Consider the following 17,116-nt stretch of genomic DNA (forward strand, 5'->3'; position numbering starts at 1 on the left):
GTGTGGATTTGCAAAGCAAAAGAGGAACATGAAGATTTTAATACCAGAACTCTGCTACTTAAGTTAAAAGTAGGTTTAGTATGGTAATTTTTGAACCGAAAAATCTGCAGACCTGCAAGTGCACCTACTTGCCCAACCAAGTGCATTTCAGGGTATATGCCTACTTCAATCGTTTTGGAAACACAATCTGCACCTTTGGTTTTGGATCTGTATCTCCTCGTGTTTTGGATCTGGATTTGCCAAAACCACCCCTTGTGTGTTTTGGTTTTGAATCTGTATTTTTTCTAAAAAAAAAAAAACCATAAAAACAGCTAAAATCACATAATTTTAGTTTTTTTTTCCCTACAGTATTATTAACCTCAATAACATTAATTTCCACTCATTTCCAGTAAATTTTGACCACCTCACAATATTGTTTTCATCTGATTTAGGCCCAAAATTTGCACTGTTATCTTGCTGACTAAGCTAAGCAGCAGCAGTGGGCGGCACAAACACATAGCAGTTTAACTTCCAACATGGCACATAAGGAAACATACTGTATTGTATGTTTTCATTAATCAAGAGGCCTGAAGAAGATGAAGTATGTATGTATGTAGGGGGGGGTAAGGTGCGCTCTCCCTGCTAGTAGTGGTGATGGTGATGACTTGTGTGTGTTTGTGAGTGGTGTTAATTGGAATGTTTCTTCTGGTGGTTGTGGTGTTTTGGGAGTGAGAAGGAGGGTGTTATTGGGTATGGAGTGTAGTTTGGAAAGGGGAATGAGATAGGATCAAAATGAGGCCAGCGAGACACAGTAGTTTGGGGGAAAATCTTTTATTGAGTAGTCACAATGCTGCTCTGTTGAGAGCCTGGGCAGGTGGGTAGGGTTCAGTGATGAGTGTTGATGAGACTGGGGAGGTAGGTGGACCCTTCAGGGCGCTCCTTGCCGTGCGGTTCAGTGACTTTGCACGTCACCACTGCTGGACCTATGGTCGACAGTCTAGGAAGTCTCAGGGGGTGGGGGGATGTGCAGAGTGGGTTGGAACACCTATGCCGCGTCCCAGGTGTTGGTGTGAGTCTTGGCAGTACTTGCCTACCTGTAGGTTTTTTGTTATGGTGATGTAGGTCGACGTTGTGGCTGTTGCAGATAGGTAGGAAGCTGCAGGTTTGTTGGCGAGCTGGCACAAACTGGCTTTGCTTTACTTGAGCTGCCCACCCTCCAGTGTGTACTCAGAAAGAGTTTTCAGCACAGCCAGGAACCTTGTGAGCGATTGGTGTAGGAGGCTACTTCCTCAAAGTGTGGAAGAGATGAATGTCCATCAAAATGAACTACAAATTATATGCCAATTACTTCTAAAACTTACAGAGGCACCTCTAATGGTGAATTCCAGCTGGGACTAATTAATATTGTATGAAGATGATGTACATACTGATGAGGGTGAGGAATTGTATGATGAAGGCGACAACATCTTGCCTCTGTAAAGCCAGGTTTGTGCACGTAGAGATCATTGCCAGCAATGTCAGCTGCCAATTGGTAGCTTGTATTGTGGGGGCCTAAACAAACCAATTGCTTCATGATTGATATTGTTGATGAAGATGTTGGTGGTGAAGATGGCAGGTGCTTGGATCTAGCAGAGATAAGGGAGCTAGCTGACACTGGACTGCTTGTTGGTACTTTTTTTTAGCCAAAGTTTCTGAATTTTGAAAAAACTTTTTGGATGATGCGCTGCAAATGACGTAACAGGGAGGAGATTCCCAGATGGTTAAGGGTCCTACCTCTACTTACTCTGGCTTTACAAAGGGTACAGATGACTTGGCAATTGTTGTCTGGATTTGGGTAGAAATAATACCACACATAAGAAGTGGATTTTTTTGTCTTGTGCCCATGCATGACAATGGGCTGTTCCTTATCATGGGCAATAACGATTTCTTCAACTGGTGCCTGATTTACACAAACAACATCCTCATCATCAACATCCTTATTATAGCGTCAGCTACACAAATATCCTGCTGATCCTGGTGCACTTCCACAGAAGCATCCTCGATTTCTTTACACTGCGGTATCAATGACCTAGAGTGTCACAAGATTTTTTATGAATAAGAACAGAATAACACACTGCGCTACCATTTACAGTGTCACAAGATTATTTATGAATAAAAATAACACACTGCACTACCACTTAGTGTCACAAGATTTTTTTTATGAGTAAGAAAAGAATAACACACTGCGCAGCCACTTACAGTGATGTCATTACAGTATGTTTTATATATAAAGCATATTATTTAGCACTTTGTTGTGGTCTTGTAGTCGGCGTGTAGACTAATCATTTATTCACGATTGAGGAAAGAAGTGAAAAGTTGAATATTAGACTGCGCTACCACTTCGTGTCATAAGATTTTTTATGCGTAAAACATTGGCACTTACAGTGTCACAATATTTTTTATGAATTAGAATAATACACTGCGCTACGACTTATAGTGTCACAATACGTGGATGTTAAACTGCGCTTTGACCAGCAGTGTCACCAAACAATAATAGCACAGCTAAGTTGCTAATGCACATACACACACACACACACAATGAAAAAGCACTTTTATTTTTTTTACACTGGGGAAGAGCACCCCTGAATGAGACAGCAGCCCCTTGATGAACAACACAGACAGCACCTCTTTTTTATGGACAACAAAGCACCCCTGCCGAGTGCGGACAGACCACCTGTAGTGCAAAGTCACAAATACATGGACGATAACCTGCGGTCTGGCCGGCAGTGTCACTATACAATAATAGCGCGCACACACAAAAAAAGCACTTTTTTTTTTACACTGAGGAAGAGCACCCCTGACTGACAGAGCACTCCCCCTGGACAACACAGTACCCCTTTATGGACTGCAGCAATAGTCTGATGGACAGGTCAACAACACAGCAGCAGCCACAGTTAATTGACAGAACAAGTGACACAGCAGCTGCAGCACCCACTGAAGGAAGCCTCCCTTTATATACTGCAGCCTAAGCACCTTTATGGACAACAAAGCAGCAGCGTTCAGCCAGAGACCGCAACTGGACACACACGAGTGACTAACAGTAACTACACATCTGAAAGCTTATCTCTCCACAGTAGGAGTGAAAATGGTGACGATCGCGGAAACCTTTATATAACCCATGAGAATCCGACAGTGGGAGGATGACGTTTTGCCTCGTTTTGAGATTCGAGTCATGCAGGAAACCTCGAGCTGCATTCGGATCTCAGTCCAGATCTCAAAGTTCGGGTGGGTCTCGGAGAAATGGACCCGCTCATCTCTAATGAAAACCCAACAGCTTTATTCATTATTGATTTGCTATTTTCTCTTAATTGTCCAAGGGGCACCTCCTTCATTCCCCACAATATATCCACCCCACTTAGGGCTGTAACTATGTACCCGGAGTCTACCGTCACGGCCGCCCAATACATGACGCCACTTCCCGGCACCTAAGAAGCCACCATACACTAGAGGAGAGCTCCATGTCAGACCATCAGCTACTGCCTCCATCTATATATAGCCTGTGCCTACTCAGTGGTGTCGCTGCTCCTCAGCAGCTTCTTATGTCAGTGTGACACATCCAGCGCCCCTCTCACCCACAACTCTCTGTCTCATTCCTCCCTAGCCGCTCCTACCCGTGCAGCAGTCCTGGCTAACATCTACCCATCCCACTCCTCCCTGGGGACAGCCCTAGCCATGGACTCATGCAGCAGTCCCGGCGCCCCCCACACCCACAACTTCAGTCCCACTTCTCCCTGGCAGCAGCCCTAGCCGCAGACCCATGAAGCAGATTCCTGAGTGGCTGGCCTGAGGATAAGCGCAGCTGCAGATCTTCCAGGAGCTGGATGTCAAAAAGAATGCATTGAATGGAGCTGCGAGTAAGAGGGCATGGGAGGCGGGGCCTGGGGCATCAGCGACTGAGTCTGGGGGGCAGATCTTTGGTGGAGCAACTTACTGGCATGTGATGCAGTCGGCAGTAGACTGGGCATTTTGTGATTTGTAGTTCCACCACAGTGGTAGTCTTGACTTAAACGCAGTCCTCAAAGCCACCACATCAGGTGTTTCCCCTATATCAAGAGGGCTCCCCACCCCACATCAGGTGGTTTTCGCCAGGAGGACTCTGCGCCTCATGCTACTTGCACCATACAGGTCACTATCTTATCTGTAACTAATGCATACAAATATCTCCACATACATCTATCCTCTGTGCGACACATAACACGTGAGCGCAGAGTGACTCGGTAGCACTGAGCATTTCATGCTAATTTTTCCCTTCATATGCGTCTTATTTGCACAGCGATGCGAAGAGGATGTACAAGCAGCTTCTGCTTCACACCATTTATTTTTTATATTATTTCGCAGTTATTCTTAGATGATATTTTAATATATATATATATATATAAAATAAAAGCTATATTTTATTTAAATTTACCTTTTGTGCACCACAATATACAATTCTTTGTCTTTTTGTGAAGTGGTAGCACTCCCTTGCCACACATACAGTCAGGTGCATAAATATTGGGACATTGATGGAATTTTCATATTTTGGCCTCTATTCACCACCACAATGGCTTTGAAATGAAACAAACAAGATGTGCTTTAACTGCAGACTTTCAGATTTAATTTGAGGGTAATTACATCCAAATCAGGTGAACGGTGTAGGAATTACAATGGTTTCTATATGTGCCTCCCACTTTTTAAGGGGCCAAAAGTAATGGGACAAATTAAACAATCCTAAATCTAACTTTCACTTTTTAATACTTTGTTGCAAATCCTTTGCAGGCAATTACAGCCTGAAGTCTGGAACGTATAGATCACCAGACGCTGGGTTTCATCCCTGGTGATGCTCTGCCAGGCCTCTACTGCAAATGTCTTCAGTTCCTGCTTGTTCTTGGGGCATTTTCCCTTCAGTTTTGTCTTCATCAAGTGAAATGCATGCTCAATCGGATTCAGGTCAGTGGATTGACTTGACCATTGCATAACATTCCACTTTTTAGCCTTAAAAAACTCTTTGGTTGCTTTTGCAGTATGCTTCGGGTCATTGTCCATCTGCACTGTGAAGCGTCGTCCAATGAGTTCTGAAGCATTTGACTGAATAGGAGCATATAATATTGCCCGAAACACTTCAGAATTCATTCTGCTGCTTTTGTCAGCAGTCACATCATCAATAAATACAAGGGAACCAGTTCCATTGGCAGCCATACATGCCCACGCCATGACACTACCACCACCATGCTTCACTGATGAGGTGGTATGTTTTGGATCATGAGCAGTTCCTTTCCTTCTTCATACTCTTCTCTTCCCATCACTCTGGTACAAGTTGATCTTTGTCTCATCTGTCCATAGGATGTTGTTCCAGAACTGTAATGGCTTTAGTAGATGTTGTTTGGCAAACTCTAATTTGGTCTTCCTGTTTTTGAGGCTCACCATTGGTTTACATCTTGTAGTGAACCATCTATATTCACTCTTGTGAAGTCTTAACTTGGTTGTTGACTTTGACACATATACACCTACCTCCTGGAGCGTGTTCTTGATTTGGCCAACTGTTGTGAAGGGGTTTTTCTTCACCAGGGAAATAATTCTTCTGTCATCCACCACAGTTGTTTTCTGTGGTCTTCCGGGTCTTTTGGTGTTTCTGAGCTCTCCGGTGCGTTCTTTCTTTTTAAGAATGTTCCAAACAGTTGATTTGACCACACCTAATGTTTTTGCTATCTCTCTGATGGGTTTGTTTTGATTTTTCAGCCTAATTATGGCTTGCTTCACTGATAGTGACAGCTCTTTGGATCTCATATTGAGAGTTGACAGCAACTGATTCCAAATGCAAATGTCACACCTACAATCAACTCCAGACCTTTTACCTGCTTAATTGATAATGAAATAACGAGGGAATAGCCCACACCTGTCCGTGAAATAGCTTTTGAGTTGAGAGTCCCATTACTTTTGGCCCCTTAAAAAGTGGGAGGCACATATAGAAACCGTTGTAATTCCTACACCGTTCACCTGATTTGGATGTAATTACCCTCAAATTAAATCTGAAAGTCTGCAGTTAAATCAGATCTTGTTTGTTTAATTTCAAAGCCATTGTGGTGGTGAATAGAGGCCAAAATATGAAAATTCTGTCAATGTCCCAATATTTATGCAACTGACTGTATATATATTTCCAATAAGAAGGCATTAGGTGCCATATAGATAACAAGATATAATCTATACCTTGTGCGGTTGTTTTTTTTCTTTGTGTTAAAATGATCTGTGCATGCCTATATTCTGTGTGTAACTGCATGTGTATGTGCATCTGTATGTGTGGTCTTCATGGTGTGATGCCTCTTGCTTAGTAGTGTTGCAGCCTCTGGGGCCTTTCAGAAAAGGTGTTTATACTGACAGATCATGTGACACTTAGATTTCACACAGGTGGACTTCATTTCACTTGGCTGGTTGGATGAAAGTTGGTCTAGTGTGTGGCCAGCTTTTGTCCATTTTTCCGGCGTTTGGTAGCAAATTGCTGATTGTCACTTGCTGTCATACCTTACCAGATTTTCATTCCAACCAATCAACTAGTTGGCTGGTTGGATGTAAGTTGGTCTAGTGTGTGGCCAGCTTAAGGGTTTGAAGCTTCCTTAGGGAGTTCATAACAATCGCCACTTGTTGCAGAAATAAATAATCAGTTACTGCTACAATATTAACAAAAAATTATTCTGAGGTACCTGAGCAGATGTCCCTGCTCTGCTGGCCCGAATCAAGACCAGTTCAGTTTCAACTTGTTGGCTGGCCACTCACTGTAGTTTTCACAAACATGTGGCATGTAGTCAATTTTAGGCTGAGGCTGCAGTTTGGGATAGACTCAAACAAAATGGGAAATCCCAATGTCAACATGCCGACTGTTTACATTCACAATGTTGACATTCTGTAAATGTCGATTTTAAGTCAGTGTTGTCATTCCGAATGTCAACTTTCAGCACGTCGACATTCTAAATGTCTACAAAATATTCCACAACCACATGAACTGGTGTTAGACTGTTTCTTTTATTGGTCAAAGCAGAAAACCGTTCTATTGTAATAGCTTTCTATAAGTTCTCTCTGTTATAAACATTCCCTATCACTCCTTTTATCTCAGCTAGGATGGGTGGCCTTGTGTCTTTTGTGTGAACCTTAAACTGTACTGGTTGCCACAGAATTTTCCATGTGGGCTACTTATACACAGTGTTCATAACCACACTAATCATCTTTTCACCCGTGTAAATAAATTTATAATGAACCATCCTGCTTTATTATTCAGATATGTTGTACCAGCTATTAACTTTGTTGCCCTGATCTGCATAGTTTTCAGTAATTGGACAAATACTTGTTGTCGCTCTCTGGGGTCTATTTACTACAATCCGCATATTGAATGCAGATTGTAGTGTGATATTAACGACTGAATTCACATTGCGAATTCAGGCAATATCACAGGGATTTACTACAAATCCCTTGCAGGGACAGAGCTTGCGATAAAGCTCTGTCCCTGCAAATCCCCTTCGGAGCCTTATCACGGTATTTTCGCAAAAAATACCGTGACTAAGTGCCCGGGCATGCACCAACCGGCCGCCGCTGCTACCACCCCTGCGCTAAGCCCCTCCCCCCGTGATCGCAGACTCCCCGTGACCCCCCCTCCCCGCAACCTCCCTCTCCCTTAATTACACTTACCTGCATGATCCGTGGGCCTCCGGTGATGTTCTCCATGCCTCCGGTCAGGTGATCTCCCATACTGCACTGGGACCTGATCACCTTATGACCGGGCAGCAGTGCACTATGGGAGACCAGCTGACCGGAGGGGAGTCATCACCGGAGGCCCGATCACCGGTCCCTGAAGTCAGGTAAGTCAATTTTTTTTTTTTTTACTATCTTTTTTTTCTTTCTTTTTTTTTTACAGTAATCAGCTTGCGGTATGTTTAGACCACACAGCTGATTACTGGGACCGACTCCCGGCTCTGCTCTCCCCATTAGAGCAGAGCAGGAGTCCGGTAACCGGGGGAGACCCTGGAAAACGCCACCTCCAGGTGGTGTTATTATCACAGGGCTTTCCCCAATATTTTTTCACATTTTATTTTTAGTAACTCTGGTCAGATCACATTTCCCATTACAGTTATGGGAAATGCGATCTGCTTTACTAAAAATAAGTGATACTTAGGGGTTGGAGTAGAATTTTATGATTTGTACTCCAATTGCCGTGTAAAACACCCTTTTTCACTTTATTTTAGTCAAAATAATGTTAATAAATAGAGCCCCCAGTCTGAAACACTGCACAAGCAAATTCTGACACAAGAAGGATTTAATGTTTTTATCGTCTCAGTACTTCAAGTGGGATGAAGGAGTTGTTCTTATGTTTAATTATGGTGTGTGGTCAGAGTTTTAGAACTGTAAAGCAGATCGCTCATAAAAATAAAATCTGACTTATATTTAAACCACCTGCGATGAGAACCCTTGTAGATTCTGCACAGCTGCTCCCAGTGTGAGATAATGATTGCACGGTGTCTATGTTACAGCTGTTTATGTAACTCGTCCGATACATGCAACTAAACCGTTTACAAAAGCCTTGCATTCCTTAGTAAAGGATTTAAGACAAACTAACTAATATGCAGGCAACCCTGTAAGTATCTGCAGACATATCCGGATACATCTGTAATTCCAAAATAGTTTACATATTGCATCGCTTCCAATATTAGCCATTACACCCATGAGACAATTGCCCACTCCTGTCTTTCCCTTTATAAAGAGTTCCTATTATTTAAAGTACTTGACTCACACTAAAATACATATTTGATATAAATTACCTTATTCATTCCATTTTATTGCATTATAAAAGTTATTTTGACAAAAACAAAAAAAACATTGATTGACTTACATCATGTAAAATGGGCCTTTCAGCTATTGTAAAACTACACCACACAATAAGCTCTGCTGAAACTTACAGCACATACTGTATACGTACAATATTACCAATCAAGTCAAGTAATTTTCAGACATTCTGTACCCATGGGGTTCTCTAACTGAATAGAAAGCTTGATCTTAAATATGTGTATACAAGGTGGATCCTATTACCATATCACAGAGTCAGCATGAAATTCAGATGTCAGGAGTGAAACAAATTCTGTAAGCCAGGCAGTTATAAGACGTGCAGATTTCCTATATACAGAGCTTTAAGAAAAGAACGTATGGTACATGCAAATAGACATTATGTGCATGTTCCCAGGTAGGGTCGCTGGATAAGCCGTGTAAAGTGAGACACATATTAAATTACACATACTGTAGCTTCATAGTAACCACCATACTTCATATTGTGCTGCATACTTGGTTTACTGTGGCATACAATCTCATAATTTTGCCCACATAGTGGCAACCCCACTCCACTGTTCGATTGTCTTTTAGTTTTTATTGTTTAGTTTTTTTACCACTGAAGATCCAGCAAGAGGAAAAAAAACAATTACATGAAAAGCAATGAGAGAGGGCAGCAGTGTTCCATCCTTACATATTTCCTCTGCTGTAGTGAATGAGATAAAAGGCCATACAGATGTGTCCACGTACACCTTTCCTCAATTTAGGAAACAGTATGAAAGTCCAGGAATTGCTACCCGTAGCTGAGCGTGTAAGTAGCTCCATGCGTCTTGCACAATACAGCTCAAAAAAGGACATGTATGAGTATACGTCTGTATTCATGGTTAATAAAAGTTTTATACCTTTTACATCTATGAATAACTATGGCTGGGGTTCCATTTATTGAGACTGCAGATTTCCTCTGATGCCCACAATCAAGTATGATCTGAGGTACGTGAACTGATTACAATTAGTGGGCACACAGTTTGCTAAATAGTCTCCCGCTGGGTGTAGTGGAACAAACTTGCTATTTTATGGGGGTTTTGTTTGTTGGTTTTACTTTTAATTTTGTTTCCCTTCAACATGTTTTTTTGGATGGCCTCTCTTTGACCCCTATTTACCCCCTACAGTAGTGTGTAAATAGGGGTGTAGTGTGGTAAGTTCACTAAATTCGCATTGTGAATTTAGGAATTATCACGATATGTATCAACACTCTCAAGCAGTGACAGAGCTCTGTCCATGCGAATCCCTACCGCACACTGTTCATTGTATTTTTCACAAAAAATACAGTGACAGTGCCTCTGCGCATGTGCCAACGCCGCCTAGCTCTACCCCCAGCCATCACCCTTCCCCTTGGCAGCCTCCCCCAGCTGACACTTACCTGGTGATCGGGGAGCTCTCTCCTCCGGTCAGCTGGTCGCCGGGGCTCCTGGTCTGTGACCCCAGTCTGTGCGGGGCCCCTGGTCTGTGCGGGGCTCCTAGTCTGTGACCCCGGTCTGTGCGGGGCTCCTAGTCTGTGACCCGGGTCAGCGATGCTGTAAACTGAGACCAGGGTCACAGTGTAGGAGCCCCGGCAAACAGCTGACCGGAGGAGAGAGCTCACCGATCAGTGGACTCCCGGCTGCAGGTAAGTGTTAGATTCTTTTTTTTTTTCACAGTAATCAGCTGGTGGTCTATTTAGACAACAATGCTGATTATAGGGGGCCGGCTCCCAGCTCTTCTCTTCCTGTCAGAGCGGAGCAGGTGCCGGGTAACTGGGGGGAACTCTGCTTAATGCCATCACCAGATGGTGATGTTATAGCAGGGCTCCCACCCGGTATGTTTTCACAGTTCCCCCTTAGTTAATTTCAGGCAGATCGCATTTCCCATTACAAGTATAGGAAATGCAATCTGCTTGCTAAAGATATGAGAATAAAAGGGCTTGGAGTAGTTTTTTCATGAAAACTACTATATTTGCTCTTTAACACATTTCAGTGAAACTAAAATAATGTGAAATGGGTGCCGTTTAAGCCTTTCGCTTGGTATAAATAAATGATTCATTAAACTAAGGTTCAATCACATTACATAACAGGCCAGGCTAGGACAGGGGGAAGAGGCAATTACTTAACCATTCATCTCATGCTGTTGACTCTTGAAATGAAGCGTATAAAATAATTTTCATAGATTGATGTAATAATCAATTCAACTTTCAAGATAGAAACTATTTTCCTTTTAAGCATATAACTAATGATGCAAAGACTAAGTAGTCCTACAAAGAGTATTATAATTGATCTTTTGTTGTTTATATTTGGCACCAAAAAGATGACCTACTGTATTTACAGTAATCCTGACCAGTGATACAATACAAATGTTCTTTAACTTCAAGGGTTATAAATTAATTTTCAAATTCTTGTTGAATTGTGTTACAGTACAGTATAATGTAGCTCTTTCTACAGAGTAAATTATCTTATCCTAGCTTCCCTACACATCTTTAATCAGCGCTAAGCAGCTTGGAGAGATCCCTAATACATCATCAGATCCCCCCCTCCCCTCCCCAGCTAACAGCTAAGCCGCCCAGGCTTACCTTGTTCGGGATGGCGTCTGTCTAGATTCTGGCGTCAGGATTAAGATAGGCATCGGTATTTCAACGCCTATCTTAAGTCCCGTGTCGGGCTTGCACCATTGGGATTTAGACCGGCAGCATCCCATCCGCCAGTCTGCTAACTACATGCCATGCAATATACCATTATCTAAAAATATAAATTAAGCAAAGAACTATGTGATTTTATTAATTGCAACACAACTATAACCTTGAAAAACTATTTCAGGAATATCAATAATATGAAATACCTTCTTTCAAACCTGGGGCTCGGTCTCTGAGGCAAAGACTGCTGACTTCCTCTCAATATTCCTCTGCCAAGATGAGTTTGACTTAAATCGCTGGAAGATGGGATATTGAATTTAGGATTTTCTCCACTTCGGTGCAATGGCACTGACGTCCGTATGGCGGATACAACATGTCCAGGATATGGATTCAGTGCTGTCTCACTACCAACAATATTCTGGTTGCTGGAAGGCCTTTCACCAGTGGAGTACTGGTAATTTGGGACATGGTATCTCCGTTCTTGATAACTAGCTGGAAGACAGGGCCGAGTTTGTTCCATGACACCACCACTGCAGCTTCTAGAGCAAGCTGACCAAGGACCCCAACTGCCCCACACGCCTGCAGACCCGGCACTGATATCATCTGTAGTATCATTTTGTTCTATCCTCTGTGGAACCTGTAAATATATAACCAGAAATGTAGTCTAAGATTATTTTCTACAAGCTTTCCATAAACGTATATGTATATCATGTAAAAAATACTCTAAACCATCTGTGTTGAGTGAAATCTCACAATTGTCTAATAACTCTTTTGTTGTGCAAATCCCACAATATCCGGAGACTAAGGGCTAACTTTACTAAAGGTTGATTTTGGCTTTTTGATTGTTTTGCTGTCGACTTTGCAAACCAACCATTTACTAAAATCAAATCCATTGGAGCAACTATCAATTTTTTTAAAAATAGACAAGAATAGGATCTGCAGATTTACTATTGGTCAGTTTTATAACTGACCGTAATACGACGGTAAACCTGCTCAAACAATAGTCCTGCCTGAGGCTGGCGAGTTTGGGTGAATCACTGCACAGATCACTTTGATCTCTGCAGACTTTGGGCCTGATTCAGCGATGGAAGCTAATGCAATCGCAGCTGAGATTTCGCACAGACCTCAGCTCCAAAATATGCTTATAGTTCCAAAGCTTATCCGAGCATAGAGACACCCACTGCTGCATTCTCATCTGTGTCCAATGTCGCGTAACAGCATAAATATCTGTAACAATGATGCACATCGACCAGCCATGCAGCCCTTGCGGAAGTTGTGCAAAAGCATTTAAACGGTAAGACACTTTTCATCCCTGTTACTTTTCAAACACTGACTATCTGTCACTCACTTTGTGAATAGGTTCTCTGTGCATGATTAATTGCCTGTGTACAATGCATCATACACGCATGTGCAATGGTATGCAATCATTTGTTCTGCGTAAAAATTTCCATTGCGTACATCTATGAATCAGGCCCCATGATAGCTAAAATTTTAAAAAAGGGTTAAAATTTAACAAGACATCCTCCTTTGCGGTGGTAAGGCTGTGGGTTAACACCCACAGCCTTACGACCACCTAAGGTGATGGTCGCGATGGTCAAAACCATCACGACCATCGGGGCTTACGACGAGACCCTAGGGTAGGGTCTCCCTTGTCGTAAGCCCCAGAGAGCTTTCGGCTCTGTCTGAGCCGGAAGCTCTCCACTGACATCACTAGTGATGTCAGTGGGGCCGCCCCCAAACGGTAGGCGTTCCCATGGGAGCACCCCCGTTTGGGCTGCCACCCCCCCGGCCCGCCTTCCAAACGGGGCGAGCTGTCAATCAACATCGACAGCTCGCCCCCTTTGGATCGAGACCCGCTACGACCAGCGCTGTTGGTTGTAGCGGGTCTCACGCATGCGCACGCTGGCGCCGGCGCAGTCGTGCGCATGCTCTGTGGGGGGCCATCGACCCGGTCCGAGCGCATCGGCGCTAACGACGGGTCTGAATGACCTCCTGAATCCCTTGGAAAGTAATAAAATGTGATCCTTCCTTCTGACAGACAACAAGCCCTGGATTAGTCCCCAATCCCTGGTGGAAGTGGATGCAGGGTTAATGGGTAATTAAGAGTGAAGAATATTGTTCTTTACAGATGGCCTCAGTACAAGTCCCAGCAAGTCTACCCCGGCATGATGGCACTGAATAACAAGTGCCAGCATTCCTGGACATTAAGGGGCCGCTGGCACCTGTAGAGAGAATATTAAAACAAACACAGGACACTGAATGTTGAAATCTATTATAACAAAATAACCCCCACACATTCCTCTTTCCCCAAATTAATACTTAAAGTTAATGAAGCCTGCACAGATCATAGTGATCTGTGGAGGGCTACAACTCCTCAGCAGATTGATGGCAGGTTTGACGTTGCAGCTGTTGTGGTACAGGGGTTTGAAACCTGATGGATAACGACGTTGGATTTCAAATGGCAGTCAAAAAAGAAAGAAAGAATGTAAATGCTGTTTCATTAGACTGCAAGCCAACGTCGATACCAGTCTATGGGGCCTATTCATCATACCGTAAAACTCTCTGGAGGTAATTAGGTTTAGAAATCGCATGGAGTTCTACCTAATTACCGGAGGAATTCATCATTCCTCCTCCCCATAACTATCTATTTCGAAAAGGTGTCATTTTTGCGATGACAGCTTTTCGGGAAAAAGAAAGTTATCTCTATCTACACCAACTTACCTCAGCTGGAATCTGTGCTGTGCATGCGCTGTCACATTCATAAAGCCAGCGCTTGCGCAGCTCTGCCTACAGCGGCGGAAAGTTTGTGTGCCTCCCAACCCCCTCCCCCCCCGCTCACCTCCCCCCTGTCCACGCACTTACCTGCCCGCTGCAGCGCCTCCAGTGGCTGCGCTGTCACGTGTTATCCCAGCAGCCCACAGTACAGTTTAGAAAAAAAATAAAAAAACATTTTTGTTTTCTAAACTTTATTGTGTTCTACTGGGAGAACACGTGTCTGCACTGCCCCAGGAGCCAGAGGACGGACCAGAGTGCCGGAGGAAGACGCCGGGGGACCTCACCAGCTGGAAGCAGGTAAGTGTCACCTGCTATTCGCCACCTCACAGTGGCGAATAGTAACTCCATGAAATTCCGAAAATACATAATTTTCGGAATTTGATGAATACCATAATTTCCATATCCCCATACTAATGTATAGGGAGTGTGGAAATTAACGCAGGGGGACTTAGCAAGGAAATATCAGTGATATCTCCTGTGCTAAGTGTGTTCATGAATACTAAAATAGCGTTAATTATGGAAAATGTCCTTAAAAACGTTATTTTAGTGTTGATGAATAGGCCCCTATGACCGTCCGTTTTGAAATAGACTCAGAATAGGTAAGTAAATTTACCCCTAACAATCTCGATGCAGGAATGGAATAAAAACACAAACAATCACATTTACAGTAAGCAAGAGAAGCACCAAAGTATGTTTAAATTAGGAGCCAGTAAATTTTGCCACAACTTCTATGATATGACAGCATATATTGGACAATTGGCACAACATATATTGTGTATGGCCTCGAAAGACTAACATTGGTCATGTCGATAAGTAGAGTTGTAAGGATGAGCACTTTCAGCGAGCAGTCATCTTCCTAAAACACAGGCCCTAATGAGTTCTAGAACCGATCCAGACAAATTGGACAAAGCCCGTCCCAAACAGCAGAGGGTCAAAGTGGTAGTAATGGCGTTAGGTAAATGTAGAAGCTTGGAATTATTACTGGTTTAGTTTGAGAAAGTACAGTACATAATGTGCCAGCGCAAGGGCCCCAATTCAAATTTATAGAAGTAATCCATATATGATATAAATTAATTAATATGCAGCGCAGCTGCCTGGGTCCTGGAATGTATCCAGTCCACAATAAACTGTACAGAGAAGTGTTAATTCTGGTCTGGAACAAATAGTACTTTGCTCCTGCTAGAGTTAATGATAACGAGCAAAATGTTAAGTCTTTTCACAACAAAGATAATTTGTGCAGCTTTGACTCAAATTGAATTGAATTCCAATTTATGGTATATTATACAAATAAATCATATCCCATCCCTTAGCCTTCATTGAGGAATGCAACAAGTGTGAGACAGAAATCCAAAACAAGAACGGTAATAGAAACAGTATGTTAAATGCCGGCTCCAAGGTCACAGAAATTTACAGATGAATGTGAGATCCTGCCAGTTTTCTCAGATTGTAGCTTTTTTTAGGTTTGAAACAGACATGACTGAATAATACTCATGTAAATATCCAGTAACTAATGGAGCTGAATGCCCAGCAATTATTCTGTTAGGAACTCACAGTAAACCATGAGAGGTTCCAAAATGGAACGTGAGTTTCAAACCATGTGATGGAATCATTGGATTCTGATGAAAATGAAACATTTTTCACTGGGGTGGATCTGTTTGGCCATCGCTCCACTTCACTTTTAAGTCTTATTTTTCCCCTTCCTCTTCCCAAAGTGGAGCACATCCCAATTCCCACACTTCTGAAGTCAGCCAATGTGTGTTGGCCGATCTGTGTGTAACCTTTAGAGGAGACCCTGTGATTAAATTCTTCCTCTATCCATTGATACACTAGTAGTCCTGGAGGGATGACCACCTGGACCCAATTATCATATTTACAAGGCAGAGTAGAGTCATTGCCACCACCTAAATGTGACAGCAAGTAGAAAGATAAAATTCCTGAGCTTCTTTGTTTGAATACAAATAATTTTAAAAGCTCAACCATGAGATTACATAAGCTAATAACCTTATCCTCACTATGGCCAACATGCAACATGGTGGGACAGCCAGGCAACAAGAAACTCCTGGCATGCTAGAGAAGGATTAGGTAGTCAAGATGCAAATATACTCCCTCTGGAATCATTCTTTCCTCACTGAATGTGACATGAATATCCTCCTTGGCATGAGGAACTGATAGTCCTGCCTTCTACACACTAGAAGTAACAATCTGCTCCATGGCAGGGGGCCCGGATAGTAATTCTTATTGTATAGTATATTGGGCAGGTCATGGAAGACATTTGCCTTTATGCAATCCATTTGGCTTTTATATAGTTTTCATAATCATTTATTCACACTTACAGGCATAATATCTAAGCATCACCATCTGGGGTCAGGACTGTAATTGGGAATGGTAACAGATTACAATTTTACATACTGTAATGGAGGATAGCATAGAACTATTAAAGCATCTGCAAAAGCAGTACCTATGCATTACGCACCCACAACGAACTATAAATCCAGCTAACCTCATAAACATTGCATGCCTCCCTTCACCATCCAAGTCACTAAACTGTGCCTTATGGAATGCACGCTCTGTCTGCAATAAGCTAACATCCATCCAAGACCTCTTTATTTCAACCAAACTCAACCTTCTGGCAATAACAGAGACATGGCTTACACAATCAGACACTGTCTCCCCTGCTGCACTTTCACATGGTAACCTACACTTCTCACACACCTCCAGGCCTGGTAATTGTAAAGGAGGTGGGGTAGGAATATTACTCTCCCAATCTATCACATACACAATTCTCCCACAGGTACCTTCACTCACATTTACATCATTTGAAGTACATTCTATCAGAACTTTCACCCCTTTCTCTCTGCAAGTTGCTGTTATCTATCG

The 17,116-nt window shown here is 42.7% G+C and overlaps 1 protein-coding gene across 1 annotated transcript in view; it reads right to left on the reverse strand.

Moving 5' to 3' along the window:
• THSD4 (thrombospondin type 1 domain containing 4) overlaps positions 1-17,116 on the reverse strand; it is an 898,709-nt gene that overhangs the window by 691,371 nt on the left and 190,222 nt on the right. Inside the window, exon 4 of the mRNA XM_088445395.1 lies at positions 11,671-12,101. Within this exon, the coding sequence (XP_088301521.1) occupies positions 11,671-12,101 (431 nt within the window). The remainder of the gene's footprint in view (positions 1-11,670; positions 12,102-17,116) is intronic.

The sequence above is a fragment of the Taudactylus pleione genome, unplaced genomic scaffold, assembly GCF_031769625.1.
Source record: "Taudactylus pleione unplaced genomic scaffold, aTauple2 ptg000019l, whole genome shotgun sequence".
Taxonomy (NCBI): domain Eukaryota; kingdom Metazoa; phylum Chordata; class Amphibia; order Anura; family Myobatrachidae; genus Taudactylus; species Taudactylus pleione.